General features: G+C 42.7%; 1 protein-coding gene across 1 annotated transcript in view; it reads right to left on the bottom strand.

The window, feature by feature from the left end:
• The window catches only part of LOC139559056 (importin subunit alpha-7), a 26,609-nt gene extending 15,846 nt beyond the window's left edge, over window positions 1-10,763 (bottom strand). The window contains exons 1-5 of the mRNA XM_071374709.1: window positions 10,651-10,763; window positions 2,653-2,786; window positions 847-1,042; window positions 468-562; window positions 132-263 (exon numbers count right to left, since the gene is read on the bottom strand). Of these exons, the coding sequence (XP_071230810.1) occupies window positions 132-263; window positions 468-562; window positions 847-1,042; window positions 2,653-2,786; window positions 10,651-10,654 (561 nt within the window). The 5' untranslated portion in view covers window positions 10,655-10,763. The remainder of the gene's footprint in view (window positions 1-131; window positions 264-467; window positions 563-846; window positions 1,043-2,652; window positions 2,787-10,650) is intronic.
• Between the last annotated feature and the right edge of the window lie 731 nt (window positions 10,764-11,494).

The following is an 11,494-nucleotide window of genomic DNA, read 5'->3' as shown; positions in this document are numbered from 1 at the left end:
AGAGAGAGAAGCAAAAAAAAAGCAGGTTCTGATCATACTAGATCCAACACCACAGCTAGGTATAAATTATAGACGGTCTTGTAATAATTTTTTCCCCATGACTGTTTATATGTACACGGGTCGGCCTTTACCTGTTCCTGAACATCTTCAAAGTCCGAGTTGAGAAGTTCTATAAAGATGGGTACTGCTCCTGCCTCGATTACTATGTTAGTCTGCATGGACGTACCTGATGCTATGTTGGTCAGGGCCCAGGCTGCCTCGAACTACACACACACACACACACACTTTATTAATGACATCGGTATTGTGTAATAAAACTTGAATACATAAATGTTATTGTAGACAGCAATAATTTACAATGATATCCACAATGTATTAGTAGCAAATGAAAAGTTTCTAGTATTTGTCTGGGTTAACTTTTCTATTTTACCAATACAAACTGGTTCCTAATATTTACAAGGTCTCACCTGTAATGTGCAGTTGACGCTCATCTTCAGGAACTCCACAAACCTCTCTACAATGCCTGGGGTGTTGATGACCTCGTCAATAGGTGGATTGGGTTCTTGGAACAGATCAGACAGAGAATATATGAGGTCTAACAATTAGCACCATGGACTCACAACCTTTATCACCCTAGAGGGAGGTAGCCGAATCAGCCCAGTTAGTGTTGGGCATGGAGCCGGAGGGACAACAACCCCCCAGGAGGTACAACAGCCCCCCAGGAGGTACAACAGCCCCCCAGGAGGTACAACAGCCCGGGGTTCCCCAGGACAAGGAGTGAAGGGCACGGCTATACACAGACAGGTTACAGAATATCCTGATAATATTCACTGAACAGCCTGGTACCTTTGGACAGTAGTTTCCTGAAAGTCTGTGTTGTAGTGAGTTGGAGCTCTGGGTCCTCGGAGAAGAGCATTTCCACCAGGCGTCTAGTTAGGACTCCTTCCTCTGTGGCTGTGGAGTCCACATACGAGTCGACCAGTGGACTCTCAAACATGACTCCCTCCTCGTTCAACATGTCAACGTTTCTCCTCTTGAACAGCTGCCAAATACAGGAAAGCAACAGCAGATCAGTTTCTCTCTCTCTCTCTGTGTGTGTGTGTGTGTGTGTGTGTGTGTGTGTGTGTGTTCTGCCTAGGCCGTGTGTGGTAAGCTGTGCTAGGTGTTATACAGGTGGGTTAGGTGTTCCAGGCCAGGTGTTCCAGGCCAGGTGTTCCAGGCCAGGTGTTCCAGGCCAGGTGTTCCAGGCCAGGTGTTCCAGGCCAGGTGTTCGCTTTTGAAAATGTCCAAAGAGCATTTAACATCATACAACAGAATCTGTATGATTTAAAGCTGGTTCTAAATTCAGGTAAAACAAAATGCATGGTATTTTCAAATGCCAGGCATGTCACTAATCATGTCATTGCTACATTGGCTGGACATACTATAGAGCAAGTTAAAGTGTACACATATTTGGGTGTGTGGGTTGATGATAAGCTGAGCTTCACTGTGAATGTAGAGAACTTGATAAGGAAGCTCAAGCTGAAAATATGATTTTATTACCGGCATAAGGCTTGTTTTTCTTTTGAGGCCAGGAAGGAGCTGGTACGATGTACATTACTATCGGTTTTAGATTGTAGGGATGTTATATATATATGCAGCCCTCAGCCACTACCCTGAGAGCACTTGATTCAGTGTATCATGCAGGCCTCAGCCACTACCCTGAGAGCACTTGATTCAGTGTATCATGCAGCCCTCAGCCACTACCCTGAGAGCACTTGATTCAGTGTATCATGCAGCCCTCAGCCACTACCCTGAGAGCACTTGATTCAGTGTATCATGCAGGCCTCAGCCACTACCCTGAGAGCACTTGATTCAGTGTATCATGCAGGCCTCAGCCACTACCCTGAGAGCACTTGATTCAGTGTATCATGCAGGCCTCAGCCACTACCCTGAGAGCACTTGATTCAGTGTATCATGCAGGCCTCAGGTTCATTACAAATCAAACACATCTAACACATCATTGTGATCTCTACAACGCTGTTGGCTGCTCGTCATTGACCTTGCGTAGGCTTAAACACTGGTATACACTGATTTATAAGGACATATTTTAGTTGATAAATAAATATCAATTACGGTCCCCTTCTCATTTGCTTCTAACAGTACCAAACATTAGAACAGGTCATGGTAGAAATAGTTTTAGTTACTCAGCTCCGTGGTCCTGGAATTCTCTCCTGAACATTTTAAAATGTGACGATCTAGTTTCGTTGGTGGAGTTTAAACACATGATCGATGTATATATCATAGAAGAGTGTCATTGTCTTTAGTCAAGATGTTTGTGTTTTTAATGTAATATGTAATTGTTGTAGTGTATGTGTGTTTATAGTTATGTTTAACGTTGTGTTAGTGTATGTAAGTTGTTTTGTCTGAAACGTGGTTCCTCCTGCTGCTATTGGACCAGGTCTCTCTTGGAAAAGAGATGTTATCTCAATGAGAAAAACCTGGATAAATAAAGGTCAAAAAATATGTTTTTAAAAAGGTGTTATACAGGTGTGTTATGTTCTGTACCTCTCCTGTTTAGACACTAACAGCGGGCTAGGCGTTCTAGGCCAGGCGTTCTAGGCCAGGCGTTCTAGGCCAGGCGTTCTAGGCCAGGCGTTCTATGTTGTGTACCTGTTGCTCTCGTTTCTGCTTCCTCAGCTGGACACCCTCCTCCTCTCTCCTGCGTCTCATCTCCTCCACATTCAGGGCTTTGTTCTTGTAGCTGTTCATCCTGTGGTTATCCTTCGCTGGACTGGCTGACGGCTCTGAAGCGCACGCGCGCGCGCGCGCACACACACACACACACACACACACACACACACACGTTAGATCATATTTATAAAAATAAGCTCAACTAATCCTTAAACAGTATTTTAGGTTAGGCCTTTAACAAAATTAAGTCTAGCAACAGTCGGCAGGAAAAACACTCAAGAGAAGTAACACATTTTCCAAGGAACAAGAGACTCTTCCATAGGAAGTCGACTGCATGTGTGTGCATGTCTCAGATCCCAGAGTGTAGACTTGGTGAGGACACAGGGGTATATGAGCCCAGTATAAACAAGCTCCTGGAAACAGAGCACAGCCACATGCGTAAAAATACACCGGAGTATGTGATGAGTCCACACTCACACGCACCAGATATGCAAATAGAGGATTACATGTAGCCCAAGTTAACTTCTCTCTGACTGTCATAAACCTAACACATAGAGCGGAAACACACACAGACTACACTGGCCCCACAGACACAGAGATGCAGCCCACAGACAGAGCTCTATTCTCCAGCATTCAGCTGGCAGACAAAAACATTTATTCAGGAGAGTTAATTGCTGAGGTAGCAGGAAGTGCCTGATCAGCCAGTCGACTGACCACTGGGCAAGCTGCCCCAACTCAGCATTTGTGCAGTCATAGCACCAGACCCGTTACCAGAAACAGCCAGACTGGGCACCAGACCTGTTACCAGAAACAGCCAGACTGGGCACCAGACCCGTTACCAGAAACAGCCAGACTGGGCACCAGACCCGTTACCAGAAGCAGTCTTATGTCTAACAATAGAAATTATATTTAAATTGGCGGGGGTGGCAAAAAAAGAACCAAAAAAGACCCGCGGGCCACCAGGTGGAGAATCCTGTTTTAAAGGAACCATCCAGGTGTTTAGTTGCATTAGAAGATGATGTCACAATCTGGGCATTCTATCTGCAAGCCACAACGACCACCACAGGGGCTGGGATAACGTTCACATTATCTTAAAAATACACCTTTCATTCAAATCAGAATAGTTTTTAGCCCACACAGAAGCCTGCTGTAATGATTTGTGTGATGCTGCCTCACCCCAAGACAGTATTTTGGGGGGGGGGGGGGGTGTGTGTGTGTGTGTCATCGTGCTGTGTCCAGACGGTTCCATACATTCATGCCCGCCCACAGCTTGTGCATGGGAAGCCTCGACTTTCCTCTGTCTGATACAGCAGTGTGAGGAGTGAGGGTTTAGTCTCCCATGTTTAGATCTGCTGTGAGATCATTATAAAACTAAATTAAGAACAACAGAAGAGGATTGTAGTCCACACTAGAAACGTCGGGACAGTTTGGTTTGGGCCAGGGGGTATTCTAAGTATTTAGGGAATCCAACCCCGTCCCAACAGTTGTTGCGTGAGTCCTGATGTGAATGCTCCTGTTTTGGTAATGGACCTCACAAACAGCCAGGACGGGCAAGACTAGACACAGGAGGAGATTTTAAAGAGGGCAACCCTCCTATGGAACAAAGCAGGATGATGTTCCCCCCCCTAGACACTGTCATTTTGGCACTTAAATCAGCATTCATCCTTAACTAGGCAAGTCAGTTAAGAAAGTCTTATCTACAATGACGGCCTCCACCGTCAAACCCGGACAACGTTGGACCAATTGTGCGCTGCCCTATGGGACTCTCACGGCCGTTTGTGATACAGCCTGGATTCGAACCAGGGTGTCTGTAGTGAAGCCCCGGGCACTGAGCCATTCGGGAGACAGTTAGGGCTGGGCGGTATGCAGATGTTCATATCGTCATACAGTCCTTCCCTTGTCCCAGGATTTACGCTATTACCTGCTTAATACACAAGGGGGCGCCAGAAAAAAAACGTAAAAAAGCCCATTGGGCATCTATTACCAGAATGCTAATAAAATGAGCACAAGTAACAACGAATTTCCATGGAGGCTATTAAAATATGCTAACGAGCACAAATAAAAAATAAACGGAATACAAAAGACAGGCAATCCTGCTACCGAATTGTCGTTTTTGGTGAGTTTGGACATTTACAACCGAATGTTAACGAGAGGCATTGTGCAAATCAACAAAGTTGAGACGCATGCTTGTCTGAAGGAAGAACAGAACTTAACAGCAAAAACAGGTTAAGAAATGTTTGCAAATGTATATAAAAAAACGGATATGACATTTACATAAGTATTCAGACCCTTTAACTTAGTACTTTGATGAAGCACCTTTTGTAGCTATTACAGCCTCGAGTCTTCTTGGGTATGACACTACAAGCTTAGCACACCTGTATTCAGGGAGTTTCTCCCATTCTTCTCTGCAGATCCTCTCAGGTTTGACTAGCGAAGCACTTTATGATGACAGAAGAATGCTACTGGTCGGTAGTCATTCAGTTCCTTTCCCTTTATTGGGCACAGCGATGATAGTGGACATTTTGAAGCAGGTTGGAATAGCCACCGGAGCTTGTGAGAGATTGAAAAAAATGTCAGAGAACACAACAGCCAACTGGTCTGCACATGCTCTGAGGGCCGGGCTAGGGTTGCCGTCTGGGCTGGCAGTCTTGCGAGGGGGGGGGGGGGTAACACGTTTGAATGACTTCCATACGTCCTCAGTGTAGCCCACGTTGTGATCTTGGGCTCTCCTCGGCAGCTCAGGGTCATTCTGCTCTAATCTTGAGGAAAAAGGGTATTTAGCACATCCGGTAGGGTGGCGTTGGTGACCGTAAGATGTGGCTGGCTTTGTTTTTGCAATCCATGATCGTTAGGAGCCCCTGTCACATACGCCTCGTGTCCGCCCCTCTGAATTCCTCCTCCACTTGGTCCTAATGCTTATGTTTCGTCATCTTGATCGATCTGCACAAGTCCTATTTGCAAGTAGAAAGTAGATTTAATTTCTTCCCGGTACGGGACCTCCTGCGGGTGCACACATCTGAAGCAGAGCGTTCTGCCGCCCTAGGCTAGCCATCTCTACTCCTATCCCCGCTAAACTAGAATAGTGTATAGCAGGGGGCGGTAATAGGTTTGTCATGGGGACAATTTTGTTCTCAGCTAGTAGGTTGTCAGAACATAATAGCAGCTGAATTCATTAGAACACCTCCGGTTAGTAGGCTATAGATTCAGTTCAATGTCAGAAACATATCTTAATATTTAAAATCTGAATACATTGGTGATTTTTATCAATGTCTCTTATAATATATATTTTTTTATTACTTTGTGTGTTGATTAGGAAAAACAGCTTACAATAAAAATAGGAAATGTCGCTCTGAAAAAGACAAAAAGAAAAAAGGTGAATAATGAAAATAGAAGTTTCAGGGAAGATTGGACAGAGAAAAGGCATTGTCGACATATTTTTCCAATGTAAAACCAGAGTGTCTTGCTTGCAACGGAAACGGAGGCAAAAGTAACCTTCCACCCAGACAGGAGCTTGACCGAAGCATGAAAATGTAAAGCTTCAACTGCTGGCTAACTCGTCCGTTGCTTAACCCAACAAGAGAAACGCTTCCCTAAAAGCTGCCTGGGTTTAAATCTCTCTTTTCAGAGAGTGAAAAGTGCAATTAAAAAAAGGGACAGAATAGGAGTCAATCTTTTGTCTCCTCGAATACTGACGGCCGCAGCTCAGCTTCAGAAACCAATCAACATAACCCCAGTCAGTCACCTGGGCATTTTAAAGCTCGTTTCTAGCACAAGGCATCACGGAGTTAAAGCATTGTTATAGAGCGCTTTATATTATCTGACGACTTTTTTTGTTCATTTATTTAAAAATATAAAGCTAACAAAAAACCGATCCTTTTTTGACCTTATCTTTAAGAAAAGGGTACGGCATAATGATTTAAAAAGGTGTCTGTCTCATGAAATTGTAATTTATACATTTGGTCTCCAGTCTACGGGCTACAGAATAACCATGTACGATACTCTTTTTACCATAGTCTACATCATGTATACTAAACAAAAATAAACTAATTCAATGATTTTACTGAGTTACAGTTCATAAGGAAAAATAATAAATCTGTCAATCGAAATAAATTCATTAGGCCCTAATCTACGGATATCACAACTGGGAATACAGATATGCATCTGTTGGTCACAGACACCTTTAAAAAAAAGTAGGCGTGTGGATCAGAAAACCAGTCAGTATCTGGTAGAGGTCAACCGATTAACCGGAATGGCCGATTAATTAGGGCCGATTTCAAGTTTTCATAACAATCGGAAATCGGTACTTTTGGACACCGATTAAAAAATATATATATATTGGTTTTTTTTACACCTTTATTTAACTAGGCAAGTCAGTTAAGAACACATTCTTATCTTCAATGACGGCCTACCGGGGAACAGTGGGTTAACTGCCTTGTTCAGGGGCAGAACAACAGATTTTTACCTTGTCAGCTCAGGAATTCAATCTTGCAACCTTATGGTTAACTAGTCCAACGCTCTAACCACCTGCCTGACGAGGAGCCCGCCTGTTACGCAAATGCAGTAAGAAGCCAAGGTAAGTTGCTAGCTAGCATTAAACTTACTTATAAAAAACAAATCAATCATAATCACAAGTTATAACTACACATGGTTGATGATATTACTAGTTTATCTAGCGTGTCCTGTGTTGCATATAATCGATGCGGTGCGCATTCGTGAAAAAGGACTGTCGTTGCTCCAACATGTACCTAACCATAAACATCAATGCCCTTCTTAAAATCAATACACAGAAGTATATATTTTTAAACCTGCATATTTATCTAAAAGAAATCCAGGTTAGCAGGCCATATTAACCGGGGGAAATTGTGTCACTTCTCTTGCGTTCATTGCACGCAGAGTCAGAGTATATGCAACAGTTTGGGCCGCCTGGCTCATTGCGAACTAATTTGCCAGAATTTTACGTAATTATGACATAACATTGAAGGTTCTGCAATGTCACAGCAATATTTAGACTTATGGATGCCACCCGTTAGATAAAATACGGAACGGTTCCGTATTTCATTGAAAGAATAAACGTTTTGTTTTTTCGAAATTATAGTTTCTGGATTCGACCATATTAATGACCAAAGGCTCGTATTTCTGTGTGTTATTATGTTATAATTAGGTCTATGATTTGATATTTGATAGAGCAGTCTGACTGAGCGGTGGTAGGCAGCAGCAGGCTCGTAAGCATTCATTCAAACAGCACTTTCGTGCGTTTGCCAGCAGCTGTTTATGACTTCAAGCCTATCAACTCCCGAGATTAGGCTGGTGTAACCGATGTGAAATGGCTAGCTAGTTAGCGGGGTGCGCACTAATAGCGTTTCAAACGTCACTAGCTCTGAGACTTGGAGTAGTTGTTCCCCTTGCTCTGCAAGGGCCGCGGCTTTTGTGGAGCGATGGGTAACGCTGCTTCGAGGCTGGCTGTTTTCGATGTGTTCCTGGTTCGAGCCCAGGTAGGGGTGAGGAGAGAGACGGAAGCTATACTGTTACACTGACAATACTAAAGTGCCTATAAGAACATCCAATAGTCAAAGCTTAATGAAATACAAATGGTAGAGAGAGAAATAGTCCTATAATTCCTATAATAACTACAACCTAAAACTTCTTACCTGGGAATATTGAAGACTCATGTTAAAAGGAACCACCAGTTTTCATATGTTCTCATGTTCTGAGCAAGGAACTTAAACGTTAGCTTTTTTACATGGCACATATTGCACTTTTACTTTCTTCCCCAACACATTGTTTTTGCATTATTTAAACCAAATTGAACATGTTTCATTATTTATTTGAGGGTAAATTGATTTGAATAATGTATTATATTAATTTAAAATAAAAGTGTTCGTTCAGTATTGTTATAATTGTCATTATTACAAATAAATAAATATATTATTTTTTTGGGGGGGGTCCTCCAATAATCGGTATCGGCATTGAAAAATCATAATCGGTCGACCTCTACCATGTACATAAGATTAACACAACTTGAACTCTTGAAACACACACAGCACAGAGGGCGATTGGCATGTTGATGTTGCTCAGTGAGTACAAACTAGTTTGACCAGAGGAGAAGTGAGCCACTCAAAACAAGGGCAACTGTCTGATAACGACATGATAGCTCATGCATGATGAATCTAACCACCTTTAAAAGTGCAGAGAGAGTGAGGGAGAGCAAGTAAAGGACAGTTAGATATGTGGAGAACACTACCAGTCAGTGGTCAGAGGGAAACGCCACTAGTCAGTGGTCAGAGGGAAACGCCACTAGTCAGTGGTCAGAGGGAAACGCCACTAGTCAGTGGTCAGAGGGAAACGCCACTAGTCAGTGGTCAGAGGGAAACGCCACTAGTCAGTGGTCAGAGGGAAACGCCACTAGTCAGTGGTCAGAGGGAAACGCCACTAGTCAGTGGTCAGAGGGAAACGCCACTAGTCAGTGGTCAGAGGGAAACGCCACTAGTCAGTGGTCAGAGGGAAACGCCACTAGTCAGTGGTCAGAGGGAATCGCTACTAGTCAGTGGTCAGAGGGAAACGCCACTAGTCAGTGGTCAGAGGGAAACGCCACTAGTCAGTGGTCAGAGGGAATCGCTACTAGTCAGTGGTCAGAGGGAATCGCTACTAGTCAGTGGAGAGAGGGAATCGCTACTAGTCAGTGGAGAGAGGGAATCGCTACTAGTCAGTGGAGAGAGGGAATCACTACTAGTCAGTGGAGAGAGGGAATCACTACTAGTCAGTGGAGAGAGGGAATCACTACTAGTCAGTGGAGAGAGGGAATCACTACTAGTCAGTGGAGAGAGGGAATCACTACTAGTCAGTGGAGAGAGGGAATCACTACTTGTCAGTGGAGAGAGGGAATCACTACTAGTCAGTGGAGAGAGGGAATCACTACTAGTCAGTGGAGAGAAGGGACGTTGGAGAGAGAAGAAGCAGCAGCAAGTGAGAAGGGGGTCAGATATGTTGAGGACAAAGAGAACCTGAAAAAAGTGATGATACTCATATAGCTAGGTGATAATGCTAGTTCTCTCTACTGGACACACACACACACTTCCAGTATTTTCTATCATTGCCCCTCTCAAACTAGAAGTAAACAACTGACACCTCCCTGCCTAAATAGTTGAGACACCTCCATTACACTATCAATAGAAAGTGAGCCTTTTTCCACGTGTCTGAGTTTTGACATGTGGCTAACATTGAGTCCAAAATAAAATATACTAGAAATAACTTCTGGCTAGCTAGCGGTCTTGAGCAGCAGTCATCACTTGGGTCACAGTCTTGTGACACAAATGTGACAATGCATTAAATTCAATGGAGTACGATAGCTAGCGAGCAAGCTAAGTTAGTTCAGTTATGAACCTTATGTGGTAGCAACGTTTAAGTAAATGTAGCTAGTTAGATAGCTAACTAGCCAACTAGTTAACGTTACGATGGTTAACGTTAGCTTGTCAACAACAAAAAAATAACGTAGGTGTGGCCCGCCCTAGTAAACTCAGTGTCAATACAAACGTACCAGTGGTATGACTGGTTACTAACTTCAGTACCTAGTTAAATTGACAGTTAACTAGCAAAACCTGTTAACGTTATATGGCTAACGACCTGCGTACTAGTTAGCTTCCATGCTAACGTTACCTTCTAACATAGCAAAAAGCTTACAGACGATGCATGTAACGTTAGCTGTTGAAATTGCTAAATTAGCTTATAACGCTGTCTCTAACGTTACTTTCTTGAAGGAAACGTCGTCTAGAACAACCTAATACTTTACCAGGAAAGGTGGCAATTTGTAGACAAACACCCATATCATTACGATATTATAAACAATCATTTTTGGCTTGCTAGCTACGTCAACTAGGGAGTTAACTTAGCTAGTAGGGATTTGACAAGAATGTATTCTCTCGCCCCGTGTATGAAGCACACGATCATAACACGGCCTAGAAACACAACATCGTAACTTACCCATTTTTTTTTTAAATCTTAAATGACAGATACTTCGTGTATTGTTCAGGAATAAATAGTAATCCTCTTTCTCTCTTCGCTTTCCAGAATTTGCTCTTCACAGACAATATGTCGTCATGAGAAATACGGAGGGCGAGAGATGACAAATTTGATCCCACTGTTACCCACGGACGCTAGGGGACGCGAATACGATACTACTGTTAATTTAATAATTATTAATAATAATAATAAATTATTGCGCGATACATTTGTCACAAATTCAAACAGTAGAATGTTTTTATGATATTTGATAAAGATTAAAGTCTTAATGTTACGTGCACAGGTACATACTGTGGCGGACTGAACGAAGTTATGTAGAGCACCTCAAGATAAAACGTAATATTCTATATCGGCAAATTAGACTAAAATATTAGCACTACATAATCTGGTGGGTGATAACCTTCAAATCTGGATAATAACACAAAACAAATCTTAAGACTAGAGACATTTATCGACAAATATTACGAAAACAAGCAACACCCAAACATGACGGAGAGTAAGACAGGGGAACCGATTTCAAAACGCAAACGTGACTCTTCTACAGACACAGACGATTTAATATTTTCACCACCGGGAATGGTAAAGGTCGAAACTGATCTGTTAAAATCAATAAATGACAAACTGGGTATACTTGAATTAGTTAGTAAGGATATAAAAGAGTTGAAGGCAAGCCTCGAGATGAGTGATGAAAAAGCTGTGACATTTGGAGAAGGAAACACACAAGCTAAAAGGGACAGTCAATAAGATTGAAACCGAAATGAATGAAATTAAAAAGGAGAACACCGTTCTGAGGGAAGCCTTACTG

The sequence above is a fragment of the Salvelinus alpinus genome, chromosome 29, assembly GCF_045679555.1.
Source record: "Salvelinus alpinus chromosome 29, SLU_Salpinus.1, whole genome shotgun sequence".
NCBI lineage: Eukaryota > Metazoa > Chordata > Actinopteri > Salmoniformes > Salmonidae > Salvelinus > Salvelinus alpinus.
This window is presented reverse-complemented; position numbering and strand designations above follow the sequence as displayed.